At 40.3% G+C, this 16,032-nt stretch overlaps 1 protein-coding gene across 1 annotated transcript; it reads left to right on the forward strand.

Annotated features, from left to right (window-relative positions):
* The first annotated feature begins 1,026 nt into the window (after window positions 1–1,026).
* Window positions 1,027–3,173, forward strand: LOC138054152 (uncharacterized). Its single transcript, XM_068900649.1, has 3 exons — window positions 1,027–1,690; window positions 2,036–2,918; window positions 2,963–3,173. Exons 1-3 carry the CDS (start codon window positions 1,027–1,029, stop codon window positions 3,171–3,173), a joined length of 1,758 nt encoding a protein of 585 aa, XP_068756750.1.
* The last annotated feature ends 12,859 nt before the right edge of the window (window positions 3,174–16,032 follow it).

Genomic DNA, 16,032 nt, shown 5'->3' on the forward strand with positions numbered 1-16,032 from the left:
TCACATATTGGACTGGAAAACTGTAAATAGTCTTTCCTTTAAAATATAATTTTAGTTCACCATGTCACTGACGCCTGCCCTTGGTAGATTTTAGAAAGATTTTGTGTCATTACTTGCTTTCAGGTAATGTTTCAAAAACATATATTAACATAAACTAAGTCACCTGTGCTTACCTTTTGAAAAAAGACATTAATCCATTTGTTTTTTGGGGTTATTTTTCAGAGAAATGCTGCGTATCTGGTGAAGATAGCCCCCTGATAGTGAAGCTGCTCACATGACAGTACTTTCAGCAGTAGTGAAATTCCAGGAGATTAAAATGTGCAGTACACGTTGGGGTTTTAAGCTATTGGTACTGCCCACAGCAGGCCAAGACAGGAATATTTGAAAATGGCAGATTAAAAAATGAAAGCAAACTGTCAGTTGCAAGTGCAGCTGAGACCAGAGCCAACTAATGAAAAGGACAAAAATGCCATAGCCATTGATATGAACCATGGTAATGGATAGTTTCATTGGCTACATTGCCAGAGAACCCACAGGTTTATTGCATACACTAATTGAAAATGAGAAAATTGTTGACGTAACTGTCCAGCACAATATCTTCAGACTTTTTTTTTTTTTGTTGCAAAAATTGGATATATTCCTTTAATTTGAATAATAAGAAAGGCAAAGTGGGAAAAGTATGTTATGACAAGGTGCCACAGTGCTTGGTGAAATAATATCAAGAACTACATAATTGTGTCTTACAACTACTTGTAGTGTTTTTGAGACTTGTCAATCATTTATGCAAATGACCCACGCGGTCTAGGAGCTAGGACTTTTGTATGTTGTAGTCGTCATGTCTGTTTAGTAAATATACTGTTGTGTTCGAACAAGTGGTTTCAAGTGTTTATTTGACCGTAAACATCACATCTGGCGACGAGGATCAAGCAAAGAACCCACAGAGTGCGTTCTACCAGGATTTCCGAAGCTATTTCTACAGAGATTTCCGAAGAGAATTCCGAAGCGATTTCCCGCGAAATCAAAACAATGGCGATTTCACTGCCTAACTTCCCACCGTTTAAAGTTGACGTCGATGGAAATGCAGGTCCTAGATGGAAGAAATGGCTAGGGCGATTCGAGAGATTAACCATTGCAATGGGGATTACCGATGACAAGCAGAAAAGAGATCTTCTGCTACATTACGGCGGTCCAGAGGTCGACGAGATCTTCCAGACACTTCAAGACGTCGGCGAGGACAAGGATTACAACAAAGCCGTCGAAAAACTAACCGCTTACTTCTCTCCACAAGTGAACACAACATACGAAGTATACAACTTCCGTCAGGCCAAGCAAAAGGATGGAGAAACTCTGGACAGTTTCCATACCCGTCTGAGGAGCCTAGCAAAGACCTGCGACTTCGCAAATCCCGACAAAGAGATTAAAGAACAAATCATCTTGAACTGCCAGTCAAACGACCTTCGGCGTAAAGCTCTGCGAGAGGACCTCGATTTAGCTGGTCTCATGAAAGCTGGTAGAGCCCTAGAATTAAGCGAAGTACAAGCGAAGAATCTTGAAAATAAGGATAAAACCGTGAACGCGATAAAACCACCCCAAAAAGGAACACTAACACAACCCAAAGGCAAACAGCGCCGTCCGCAAAATCGCCAAGAGTCACGCAACTGTGACAAATCCCGAAAGCGCGACGGAAAATGTAGGAACTGCGGTGGAATATACCCTCATAGAGACGGCTGCCCCGCGAAGAACAAAAAGTGCACCTCATGAGGCAAACTAAACCATTTCGCCCAAGTTTGCAGAACAAACCCACCTGAGTCGGCAAACCAGGTCACGCATTGAGACACTGATGTAGAAGATGAGTATGTGTACACAGTAGGCCGTGACACCTTCAGGGAATTATACAAGGAAAAAGCTCCAGAAAAAACCAAGCGCAGAATTTTCTCCTACGGCTCACGGACACCCCTACCCCTACTGGGAACTGTCAAGGCCGAAATATCCGCCAATGCCAACAGCACACAAACAACCTTGCATATTGTCAAAGGTGCTTTGGGAAACCTCCTGGGTTTCCACACTGCTAAACAGCTAGGCGTGCTTAAGATCGTCAATCAAGTTAAAACCGACGAAACTTTTTTCCAGCCCCTCACGAACAAGGAATTCGAAAGTCTGTTTGGAGGAATCGGCAAAGTAAAAGGAAAAGTTATCAAGCTTCACATAGACCCTGACGTCAAACCCAAGCAACAACCGCACCGCCGCATCCCCTTCCATGTCAGAAAGGATGTCGAGACGGAGTTGAAGCGTTTAGAAGAACTAGACATCATCGAGCCAGTGTCAGGGCCGACGCCCTGGGTGAGCCCCATTATCATAGTCCCCAAGAGTTCTGGCCAAGTGAGAATATGTGTAGACATGCGAGAGGCGAATAAGGCTGTGAAGCGAGAAAAGCACTTAATGCCGACAATCGACGACCTAGTTGCTGACCTTAACGGAGCGACAGTATTCAGCAAGTTAGACCTCTCGTCTGGATACCACCAACTCGAGCTAGCACCAGAGAGCCGTCACATCACCACATTCAGCACACACATAGGACTTCGACGATACAAACGCTTAATGTTTGGAATCAACGCGGCGTCCGAGATTTTCCAGAACGCAATTGAGGAAATACTTACAGGCCTCCCTGGATGCAAGAATATCTCTGATGATATCATCGTGTTCGGAAAAACTCATAGGGAGCATGACGAGAATCTCCTTGGTGTGCTGCAACGTCTCCAGCAACACGATGTGCGCTTGAACAAGGAAAAATGCAGCTTCTCAAAGAGTGAGATAAAGTTCTACGGACATATCTTCAGCAAGAACGGAATCAAGGCAGGCCCAGGAAAGATCAAGGCGATGGCCCACATGAGCAAACCAGAGAATGTCAGTGAGGTGAAGTCACTTCTAGGAATGGCTCAGTACGTGTCCCGTTACATCCCAGATTACGCTACGATAACCGCCCCGCTACGACTGTTAACCAAGCAAGAGACCCCCTGGCTGTGGGCCGACGAGCAGCAACAAGCATTCGACAAATTGAAAGACACCCTGACCAAGAATCATGTGATGTCGTATTTCAACCCGAGACTCAAGACCGAAGTGATAGTCGACGCGAGCCCCGTCGGACTAGGAGGTTTGTTGGTGCAAGACGGTAAAGTTATCAGCTACGCAAGCCGAGTACTCAGCGACGTTGGGCACAGATACTCCCAGACCGAGAGGGAAATGCTAGGAGTAGTTTGGGCTGCTGAACAGTTTCACCTTTACCTGTATGGGTCAGAGTTCACCATCGCCACAGATCACAAGCCGCTTCTGGGGATCTTCAACAGTCACAAACCAACATCAGCACGCATCGATAGATGGAAGTTAAGGCTAATGCCCTATAACTGTCAGCTCATCTACCGACCTGGGAAAGACGCTGAAAACCCGGCCGACTTCATGAGTCGACACCCAAGTACCGCAGAATGTGAAGAACGCAACATCGCGGAAGACTTTGTTAACTACCTGTGCAACCAAGCTGTACCAAAAGCGATGACACTGCAAGAAATCTAGTTGGAGACGGAGAGGGACTCCTCGCTCCAGGCGCTTATCAAGGCCATTGAAACCAACCTGTGGACGGATCCCGAAGTACAAGAGTACAGGAAAGTGAAGGACGAACTATCGGTCTACAAGGGAACAATATTGAGGGGAAATAGGATCGTAGTCCCTAACACACTGAGAAAGAGAGCTGTAGTCCTGGCGCATGTTGGACACCAAGGAATCGTAAAAAAAAAAAACAGCACATCAGAGAGAAAGTCTGGTTTCCCGGTGTGGACAAGATGGTGAAGGAGAAAGTCGACAGCTGTATACCATGCCAAGGAGCAACTACTTGCAAGGCGCAGCGACTCGAACCTCTACGGATGACACCGCTACCAATCGCTCAGTGGAAAGAACTCGCGATGGACTTCCTAGGACCTTTTCCTTCTGGAGACTATCTCATGGTTGTCATCGACGAATACAGCCGTTTTCCGGAAGTGGAAATTGTCACATCCACTTCCGCCAGATCAACAATCCCGAAGCTCGACGCAATTTTCGCAAGACAAGGGATTCCTGAAGTGCTAAAGGGCGACAACGGACCCCACCCCCCCCCTCAACGGCGTGGAGCTCAAGAATTTTGCTGAGCATTTAGGTTTTCAACATCGCAAGATCACGCCTCTCTGGCCAAGGGCAAATGGCGAGGCAGAACGTTTCATGATGACACTAGAAAAATGCGTGAGAACCGCGACCGTCGAGCATAAGAACTGGAAACAAGAACTCAACAAATTTCTGCGGCAGTATCGGGCGACACCTCACTCGACTACTGGCATCTCACCATGCGAAGCACTTAACCAGAGGAAGCTCAAAACCACCCTGCCGGAAGTGACGCCACCAGTCCGCCAACAAACCATTGTTGAGACCCAGAAGAACCTGGCGCAGAGAGACGCAGAGAAGAAAAAGAAGATAAAGGCGTATGCTGACCAAAAGCTAGGTGTGAGAGAAAGCAATATTAAGCTTGGAGATACAGTTTTAATCAAGCAACCAAAGGCCAACAAGCTCAGTACCCCGTTTAATCCAGTGCCTCTTGTAGTCGAAGAGAAAAAAGGATCGATGATTACCGCAAGCGACGGACACAAAACCGTTACGCGCAACTCATCGATGTTCAAAGTTGTCGCCAGTCACATCGAGCATACTGGAAACCACACACAAGAGATGAACGAAGACGGTTCAGCAAATCCCCAACCACTGGAAATTCAGGAACTGGACAAGATAACAAAGTCTTCAAGCCCTACTGCAGGCCTACGACGATCACAAAGGCAGACAAGGCCTCCTGCGAGATTTGCAGACTACGTTTTACTTGTTCAAGAGAACTAGACACCAGAAGCATGCAATGGATTTTTGTGACTCTCTAACAGGTTTCAGTTTGCCGTTTTCATATTATAAAAAAGTCGTTTAAAGAAGTCGTTTAGGTCAATAACTTACGCGTTTCCAAAGTCCGTCATCAAGAAGGGGAGAGATGTAGTGTTTTTGAGACTTGTCAATCATTTATGCAAATGACCCACGCGGTCTAGGAGCTAGGACTTTTGTGTGTTGTAGTCGTCATGTCTATTTAGTAAATATACTGTTGTGTTCGAACAAGTGGTTTCAAGCGCTTATTTGACCGTAAACATCACACTACTGTCTATTTTTATCTGTAACAATACCTGTAACAATACTGATTTTGTTTTGATCCATATAAATTTCGGATCAGTAGACTTTCAGCTAGGAAATCCGAACAGATGAAAATTTTTTATAGGGGATAAAAATATGCCTACATGTATATCTACCGTATAAATACCAAAATACGTTTAACAATGCTATGTTTAAGTGGTTTTGAACTATATTCTCGTTGGGTGCCCAGATCGTCATTCTAAAATGTGTGAGTACAGAATTTCCTTGCTTAGTGCACAACACGTTTAGAGATCGTTCTTCTCATGTTGTAGTTTGACCCTCAAGAAAGCGACGAGGAGAGCACCCTCCTCAGGAACAGCCATTGTTCAATCGCCTCGAGCTCCAAAGGAAACTTTGCCAGTTGCTCCATTGTTAGATGTTGACGGGATGAATGTTGAATGCAACTGTCCTCTTTCCCAGAAACGGCTGGCCATGGAATATTTTTTGGTCGAACATAAGGGTGAGAGAGTGAGTTTAAAGGATGACAAAGAGGAAAATGAGTATGTTCACGAAGAAGGAAATATGTTTTATTGTTTGTCACATATATAATGGACTGGAAAACTGTCAATAGTCTGTCCTTAAAAATATAATTTTAGTTCACCATGTCACTGAAGCCTGCCCTTGGTAGATTTTAGAAAGGTTTTGTGTCATTACTTGCTTTCAGGTAATGTTTCAAAACATATCTTAACATAAACTAAGTCACCTATGCTTACCTTTTGAAAAAAGACATTAATTCATTTGTTTTTGGGGTTATTGTTCAGAGAAATGCTGCGTATCTGGTGAAGATAGCCCCCGGATAGTGAAACTGCTCACATGACTGTCAGGGGCACCCAACGTCCATTTTCGGAAATATCTGTTCGGAAGACGATTTGAGATCTAGAATTGTCGGAACATTTGTAACTTGCCTGCCTGTCGTAGGATTTTCGAACATCTAAAAAATGGTATAATTGCCCATTTTTCACGGATTTTTACCCTAAAAAGGTCACCTAGAATTGTTGGGAGCCTTTTTTCCGACTGAAATTTTCGAAAAGATAAGTTTTAATCCCTATATTTTTCGGATCACTAGACTTTCAGCTAGGAAATCTGAACAGATGAAAAATTTATAGGGGATAAAAATATGCCTATCTACCGTTTAAATACTAAAATACGTTTAACAATGTTATGTTTAAGTGGTATTGAACTATATTCTCGTTGAGTGCCCCTGTGACTGTGCTTTCAGCAGTAGTGAAATTCCAGGAGATTAAACTGTGCAGTACACGTTGGAGCTTTTTTTGTGTGCGAAAATTAGATATAACCCTTTAATTTCAATAATAAGAAAGGAAAAGTGTTAAAACTATGTTGCCATACAAGGTGCCACAGTGCTCGGTGAAATAATATTATAATTAAGAACTGCAAAGTATTTCTTACAACTACTGTCTATTTGTATCTGTAACAATACAGTAACTGTTGATTTTGTTTTATTTTACCGGTGTTAACTATTTATAAGTATAAAATCTATGAGCAAATTTTTGTTATTATACATGTATATTTAAGTACTTTGTTGAGTCTTACAGCAACTTAAACTTTTTGTGGTAGTGCACTGTAAGTGCACTACACACGATGTCACCGGGTTGTAAGAGCGTAAGAGTGTAAAAACTGTATATCAATATTTGTTTTTTGCGGGCTAACAAAATCTCCACCTTGCTTGGTTTGCATTTTTTGAGCGTTAAAATACAACTTTCGGTCCTTTTTTTTCTGACAGAAAGTCCTATAATTTTAAGACACCCATCAAAATAATAACCCTGCCGGACAGGGGTGAACTTCAGTGAAATTTTGTCTTGGAAAGCTATCAGGCTTGTGGTGATAAAGAAGTTGCAAGAAAACGTGTCAGCGTCAAATGAATGTTTCTCAATTACCTTTAATTTTCTTCAATCTTTCTGGGCTTAATAACGAAAGGTTTTGAAAAACATTTCAGAATAAAAAGTAGCGACATAAAAACATGACGTTTTGGCGACGACATGTTACCATTATCAAATGCAAATTATTGTAAGTTAGGTAGCGTTATTAGAATAAATGTGGCGGGGGAAGTCAAGATGACTTCGCACGACGTTCCGAAGTCATCTTGACTTCATTATCAAGTGATAAATGTAATGGTCGTTTCAAGTTTAAAATTTGGGTCGTGTGGTACCTCATTTTACGAGCTTCAAGATTGGCCGAAGGAACAATAGAACGAACAAAGATAACAATGGATTTAGCACAGAAAACAATAGAAAGTACGAGACTATGCAGCCAATGAAATATAGTGTTCAACAAGAGGTACAACCCTACCCTTAGATTTTGGCAGTGGTTGCACGAACGCGGTTTCATTTGTAACCGCATCGTTTTCCATGCGGTTGCACCTTCTGTTTGCACGACATCGATCGAGACTGTTGCCGAAACCGTATCGATTTGAAACCGCTGCCGAAAGTGGAGCGTTTTCAAAACAATGCTGTTCATCTGTCTTGTAAACAATTTAAATACAGTTACTACTTAAGCGCGAAATTTGCATTGTTTAATTCAAAATAGTGAATTTAGCGCGTAGTGCAGCGCTCGCTTATACCATCACGACTTGGATTTTCTGGCGAAAACGGTTTCGTGTAACTTTCAAACCGCATCGATTTTGACGCGCTTTCGAAGTCATGAAACCGGGTCGATGTGAAACCTCGTTCGTGTAAACGCTGCCTAAGTGGTAGTTTTATAACGTCAGCCAACGAATAGACCACTTTCGATATATTTAAATTCAATTTGGCAGCGAGGCCTAGAGGACACAAACAAAGGAAACTGAATGAACATGTTTATTCTATTGGCTTCTCCTCTCCTGTTGGATAGATATAAATGACGCCTTTCAATATAGCCATCGTTCGACTCTCATACACGTGCACACACTGGATGAAGAAATTGGAGGATATCTAAAGGTGGCTAAAATAAAGGCTGTCAATTTGATTAGACTACATAAACAAGACAGGTGACTCCAGGGTCAACTATTTTTGGTCAACGAGTCTTTCAATCCGTAACCGTGCCTAACAGGTCACCCGGCTGCAACCGGTCTTGGATCGTCCTGAAGGAAGGTGGTTTCACATCGACCCGGTTTCATGACTTCGAAAGCGCGTCAAAATCGATGCGGTTTGAAAGTTTCACGAAACCGTTTTCGCCAGAAAATCCAAGTCGTGATGGTATAAGCGAGCGCTGCACTACGTGCTAAATTCACTATTTTGAATTAAACAATGCAAATCTCGCGCTTAAGTAGTAACTGTATTTAAATTGTTTACAAGACAGATGAACAGCATTGTTTTGAAAACGCTCCACTTTCGGCAGCGGTTTCAAATCGATACGGTTTCGGCAACAGTCTCGATCGATGTCGTGCAAACAGAAGGTGCAACCGCATGGAAAACGATGCGGTTACAAATGAAACCGCGTTCGTGCAACCACTGCCAAAATCTAAGGGTAGGGTCGTACCTCTTGTTGAACACTATATTTCATTGGCTGCACAGTCTCGTACTTTCTATTGTTTTCTGTGCTAAATCCATTGTTGTCTTTGTTCGTTCTATTGTTCCTTTGGCCAATCTTGAAGCTCGTAAAATGAGGTACCACACGACCCAAATTTTAAACTTGAAACGACCATTACATTTATCACTTGATAATGAAGTCAAGATGACTTCGGAACGTCGTGCGAAGTCATCTTGACTTCCCCCGCCACATTTATTCTAATAACGCTACCTAACTTACAATAATTTGCATTTGATAATGGTAACATGTCGTCGCCAAAACGTCATGTTTTTATGTCGCTTCTTTTTATTCTGAAATGTTTTTCAAAACCTTTCGTTATTAAGCCCAGAAAGATTGAAGAAAATAAAAGGGAATGGAGAAACATTCATTTGACGCTGACACGTTTTCTTGCAACTTCTTTATCACCACAAGCCTGATAGCTTTTCAAGACAAAATTTCACTGAAGTTCACCCCTGTCCGGCAGGGTTATTATTTGGATGGGTGACTTAAAATTATAGGACTTTATGTCAGAAAAAAAAGGACCGAGAGTTGTATTTTAACGCTCAAAAAATGCAAACCAAGCAAGGTGGAGATTTTGTTAGCCCGCAAAAAACAAATATTGATGCAAAATTAAATAAATATTGATATACAGTTTTTACGCTCTTACGCTCTTACAACCCGGTGACATAGTGTGTAGTGCACTTACAGTAAGTTGCTGTAAGACTTAACAAAGTACTTAAATATACATATATAATAACAAAAATTTGCTCCTAGATTTTATACTTATGAATAGTTAACACCGGTAAAATAAAACAAAATCAACAGTTACTGTATTGTTACAGATACAAATAGACAGTAGTTGTAAGAAATACTTATGCAGCTCTTAATATTATTTCACCGAGCACTGTGGCACCTTGTATGGCAACATATTTTTCCCACTTTTCCTTTCTTGTTATTGAAAATAAAGGGTTATATCTAATTTTCGCACACAAAAAAAGCTCCAACGTGTACTGCACAGTTTAATCTCCTGGAATTTCACTACTGCTGAAAGCACAGTCACAGGGGCACTCAACGAGAATATAGTTCAATACCACTTAAACATAACATTGTTAAACGTATTTTAGTATTTAAACGGTAGATATAGGCATATTTTTATCCCCTTGAAATTTTTCATCTGTTCGGATTTCCTAGCTGAAAGTCTAGTGATCCAAAAAATTATAGGGATTAAAACTTATTTTTCGAAAATTTCAGTCGGAAAAAAGACTCCCAAAAATTCTAGGTGACCTTATTAGGGTAAAAATCCGTTAAAAATTGGCAATTATACCATTTTTTAGATGTTCGAAAATCCTAGAACAGGCATTAGGTTCGCGTCAACTAATCCACGAAAACTTGCTCATCTTAACCAGCTCAAACGATTGTGTTCACTATTAAAATTGAAACTAATAATAATAATAATAATAATAATAATAATAATAATAATAATAATAATAATAATAATAATAATAATAATAATAATAATAATAATCAGGGTTAACCCGACGGCAGAATTAGTTGTTATCAATAGGTGCCCTGGGAAACAAAAAATAGCAAAATAATAGTAAAAGCCCTAAAAAATTACAATATACATCAAGATAAAACCTATGGACAAATATATACATATAAGAAGTCTAAAAACCAAAATTAAAAGTTAATTCCTATCAAAAATGATAATGTAATGGATTTGATGATAAAAATTACGGGCAGAAACATACTTATTAAGGACAACGTTTCGGTGTCCTCATGACACCATCATCAGGTCAAATATAGTATTTTAAAGATAACTCGAATATTAATGTTCAAGATTAAGTTCAAAGTCCCTAAAGGCTAGGTGAAAAGTTTTGCCTTTATCAAGTCACTTTGGATTAAACGGTAGAACAATTCGTACTGATTGCGGGTCAGGTGTAGATTTGCGTGGAGGTGCTGGTGTTTGTTTGGATGTGATGAAATTGGTGATCATAGAGTGAACAAGATGTTCAAGCCCGCGTTGATCAACGAACAATCAGTAGTTTACAAATTTGAATGTGGCTGGTATGATGCCAGCTATGTTGGTTACACGCGTCGACATCTCTACCAACGGATCGATGAGCATAAAAGATCTGGTTCAATATTCAATCACAGCCAAAGTCAACATCAATCAAGAACAATAACATCTGACATGTTTCGCATTCTTAAGAAATGCTCATGCAAATTTGATTGTCTTGTGTATGAAATGTTCCTTATTCGCGAGCACAAACCGTGTCTGAATATCCAAAGTGACTCGATAAAGGCAAAACTTTTCACCTAGCCTCTAGGGACTTTGAACTTAATCTTGAACATTAATATTCGAGTTATCCGTAAAATATTTGACCTGATGATGGTGTCATGAGGACACCGAAACGTTGTCTTTAATAAGTATGTTTCTGCCCGTAATAAAAGTTAATTACAAAGAAAATACTTTAGCTTCGTTTTAAACATTAATAGGGATTCAAGTTCTTTCAGGTTTGGTGGTAAATTATTTTAAGCTTGTACCCCAGAATAAAAGCACCCTTTCTTAGCAGATTCGGTGTAAACATTTGGAACTAAAAGGTCAAGACCATTACGCCTAGTAAAATAATTGTGCGATGACTTGACAAAATATTCTTTGAACGTATCTGGAGCACTGTTATGGACACATTTAAAAACAAAAGTTAAATATGCATCGTAGAACGTGCCTTAAGGGACATCTAACTTAATTGTCGCAACAGCTGATCGTAACTAAGGCAACTTTCTTTTAAAACAATTCTAGCAGCTCTTGTTTGTAACCGCTCTAATGTTTTATATCTAGAAGGAGCTAAGTTATTCCAAACAAAATCGCAATAATCTAACTTAGGGAGAATCATAGTTATAAAGACTCTTTCAGCTGCGTGAACCGTGAGACTGTTTCTGACGCTACTTAACAAACCAAGCTGTCTAGATACCTTATTAACCAGTGGAATAACGTTTCTTGAAAGATAGTGACTGGTCTAGGTATACGCCCAAGTTCTTATAGAATGGCTTAAAATTGAGGACTTGATCTCCTAAATAAACACCGCAAAGATTGTCAGAGTCAATTTGATTGCGTTTCATAGCAATTCCAAAGATCACATATTCAGTTCTCTTAGGATGAATAAACGAATCGTTCTTGGTAGACCAATCTAAGAGAACCTTGAGCTCGACATTTAACACCTGCAACAGCTGGTTTGCATCTGAGGCTGCGTAGTAGATGACGGTATCATCAGCATACATTAATACATTGGCAGCCTGTAAAAACTTTGGCAGATCTGTGACATACAAAGGAAATAGCAGAGGGCCCAGTATGGAACCTTGTGAAACTCCGGAGACCACTTGTTGAGGCCGGGACAGGACACCTCCTACGAAAACTGATTGGGTACGATCAGTTAGGTAATCTGAAAATCCAACGATGCTCATTATCGCGAATTCCAAACAATTGCAATTTATCAAGCGAGATTTTATGATCAATAGTGTCAAAAGCCTCACGGAAGTCCACAAAGATGGCACCTGTTAGCTGACCAGCATCCATGTTCCTTCTTATGGAGTCAGTAAGAAACGTAATTGCACTCTGTGTCGAATACTTACGACGGAAATCACATTCATATCTAGAAGAAAGGTTGTGTGACTCCAGATGATCGACCAATTGCTGCTGGACAGCCCGTTCAAAAATCTTTGACACCACAGGCAAAATTGAAATCGGAAGATAATTTTCGATGTCATCCCTCACCCCATCTTTGAAGAGTGGAATAACCTTAGCATGTTTCCAATCATGAGGTTTACTTTGATTCGTAATAAACAAATTGATAATATTTGTTATAAGGACGCTGACAGTTACAGCACTATCTTTTAGCAACCTAGATGGGAGACCATCAAGGCCTGTTGCTTTTGTTGCCCTTAATTGTAGTAACTGTTTGCAAAAGAAACCATTAGTGACTGGTGCCATGTAAAACTTATCAGAAGAAGACTTGGAACAAATCGGCCAAACAACAGAACGTCTTTTGAATCGATCAGAGATTCGTAATTTAATCTCAGAAAGGTATTTACAAAATTGATTTGCAATATTTTCTTTATCCATCATGATCGCTTGAACATCACACTTCAATTGATTAATTGAGTCCACATTGGATGATTTATCAGGGAAAATTTTCTTCATAGACTTCCAAAAGTTACGAGGATTGTCGAGATTTTCTTGAATCAGGTTTCGATTATAATCAGACTTGGCATTTCTTACAGCAGCGGTGACTTGATTTCTATATGACCGCTACAAAGACCAGTCGTCGTCTCTTCCAGATCTCTTTGATTTTCTCAAATAATAGTCTCTGGTTGACATTAAGTTAGAAATCGCAGAAGTCATCCAAGTATTCTGGCTGCCACGAATTTTTTTAGTTAGCAATGGGACATGACGATCACAGATTTGAAGAAAAATGTTTTTAAAACTGGACCATGCGAAGTTCACATCAGAACTTGATAGAACCGAGACCAACGAGACACTCTGAAGATCCTTGTTAAAGGTTTCTTTGTCGTACCTGGCGCAGTTGCGACATTTAATTGTTCGTGCTTGGAACTTTAACGAGTTCATTTTGCGAACGCAGCCGACCATGAAGTGGTCACTTAACCCCAGAGGAATAATCCTTGTTAACGGGATATTGTGTGAGTGTGTCGAAAGAATAACATCAATCAAGGAGCTACAGTGTTCAGTGGGGACAGCTATTCTTAGAGTTATTTTCATAGAGTTATGTCGTAGAGTTAGAGTTAAGTTTTCAAAATCCTGAATGCACGATTTTGGACTGCCAAAATCCTGAATTCAAGATTTTGGACTGCCAAAATTGTGGACTGCCAAAATCCTGAATTCAAGATTTTGGAACTCAAGATTTTGGACTTCCAAAGTCTTGAATTTAGGATTTTGGCAGTCCAAAATTTTGGAAGTCGTTAATTCTAACTCTAAGTCATAACTCTACTGATATAACTCTATTGATAGTTAACCTCTTGTTCAGTAATCCTTTTGGGATTGATCAGCTGTGACATGTCAAAACCTTTTAACAAGTATTTAAAATCCCTCGAGATTCTATCGATACTTTGCCTAGGTAGAAAAGTTGCATTTAAATCACTAACCAGCAATATTTCTTTGTTTTCAGCCATTGCTAAGCCTTGAGTATCATTCAATGTAGCGTTGAAGTCAGCGCTGATAAATTGCGAACCGACTGGGGGACGATATAGTGAGGCAAATAAAATAATTTTAGACTTAGCAATGAGAATCTCCAGCCAAATTCCTTCAATAGAGTTTGATTCTAAATCAAAGCTCCTTGATACTGACACAAAATCCCTCACGTAAACACCAACACCGCCGCCCTTAGATTGAGCTTGACGATCCAAACGGTAGATGGTATAACCTTGGATGCCAATTTCGTCATCAGAAATATGCGATGATAAATTTGTTTCAGTGATGGAAAAGAAATCAATGTCCTTATTACGTAATAACAACAGTCGAATCTCGTCAACTTTGGGAACAAGAGAGTACACATTTAGGTGGAGAAATTTTAGCCCACGTTGACTTGTTAAATAGGCCAATTTACAGTTGTTTGCTCTGCGACCTAGCCTATGAATGGCTGCGAGGCTGCCCGTGACCTTGCATTGATACAGTCTCGACTACTTTTATCATGCAAATTGTGTTGTTGTAATTCTAATTAGTCCGTATTAACATTATAAAAGCGTGGAGGTTTGTATCAAAACTGGGTCACCGGCAGCCTCGCTTCCATTCGTAGGCCAGGTAACTTAGCTACAACTGTAAAATGGTCTATTAGATAGCTCAGGGATATCTTGATATACACTTGGTCCATCTACATCTGAAGTTGTAGCAACAACCGGGCAATTGGAGCAAGTTCTATACTTCTCAAATTGAGGACCAATGCATTTAAGATGAAACAGAAGCGAACATTCCGAGCAAGTAACTTAACAAGGTTGCACGTTGAACATCAACTTAATTAAAGAAATTGTACGGTGCCTTCGTTCCACGTGGCCAACCGCCATGGGTTCAGTTCAGGACTCGCACCTAAAGTCCCGCTTTTCGAAGCTTTTTAAGGAATGGCTGATTCGTGAGAAAAATTTTCCTACGCTGGACATGTCACTATCATTAGTTGTTCACTGCTGTTCATTAGTTGTTGGCCGCGAGGTATTAAATTTGGACCTTTTATCCCATTGACTCCGAGGAGTGATACTAGTAGATTTTTACTCTAGCTAAAGCCAGACGACTTTGCTCGCCTATTAAATGCGCGCTTTAGGTGTCAATCACACTCGTTATGGATGAGGGGCTAAAGCCGTAAACTATGATATGAATCATTCATACATACTTAATTGCTCGCAGAAGGGTGTGATCATGGCTGATTAGAACAATAGTAAAATATGAGTTTCACATACGATTCTTTCGATTCTCCTTTTATTGATATTGTCTTTTGACATACGATTCTTCCGATTGTTCTGATTACAGATTTTTAGCGGGGCTTCGCGCGCCAAAGGCTCCCTTGCGGAGCACCATTGATAAAGAATTATGGTAATCCATCTCTGCGAGAAAATTTGGTTTTGGTCACTGCCCGACCGTACGACGGTTGTCCACCCCTCCATGTATGCCAATGTGAAACGATATAGGCAAACCCGCTTTTTTTGGCGAGAACATCTTTTGATACTAGACGTCCATGTAATGGTTAATGGACACCTGTCAAAACAAGGTATCCACTGACCAGTATCACGTGACCATATCGCAGGTCCAAGTTTAAAACTCATTTAGTCAGCTTTTCTTTTTAAAGTGGACTGCTGACTAGGTACTGGTTTTCGATTGGTTTGCACGCTCAAGCAAGGTTAAATTAGGCCAGAATAAATAAAACGAGAGCTCCGCTTTTAGGCTTGGCAAAATCTATATATATTATTCTTCGCTTATTCCGATTATGCGATTTTAAAAGAGTTGCGCCCGAACCAACACAAAGTAAAAGACCACAGTAATACTTGATTATTACTCCTTCTAAAAGTTTCTCCCGAAAGGTAAAATCGTAGAATCGGAGAATGATTTCCAAAGCATCTTAAGGTAGAATCGTAGAATCGGAGAATAATTTCTAGAGAAAATCAAACTCTTCGGTTGAAAAATAGGTCAAAACCTCAGTGGTAAATCGGAGAATAGTACCCCTAAAACGGTGTATACTACTCTACAATTTAGTCATAATCCGCACAGAACAAAACAACAACAGCTGT

This window comes from Montipora capricornis, chromosome 6 (genome assembly GCF_036669925.1).
Source record: "Montipora capricornis isolate CH-2021 chromosome 6, ASM3666992v2, whole genome shotgun sequence".
NCBI classification, from domain to species: domain Eukaryota; kingdom Metazoa; phylum Cnidaria; class Anthozoa; order Scleractinia; family Acroporidae; genus Montipora; species Montipora capricornis.

Coding starts and splice junctions, on each gene's coding strand:
- LOC138054152 (XM_068900649.1), top strand. CDS start 1,027: ATGGCGATTTCACTGCCTAACTTCCCACCGTTTAAAGTTGACGTCGAT. Junction 1,691..2,035: donor CCGAAAGCGCGACGGAAAAT/GTAGGAACTGCG, acceptor ATATTGTCAAAG/GTGCTTTGGGAAACCTCCTG. Junction 2,919..2,962: donor GAGAATGTCAGTGAGGTGAA/GTCACTTCTAGG, acceptor GTTACATCCCAG/ATTACGCTACGATAACCGCC.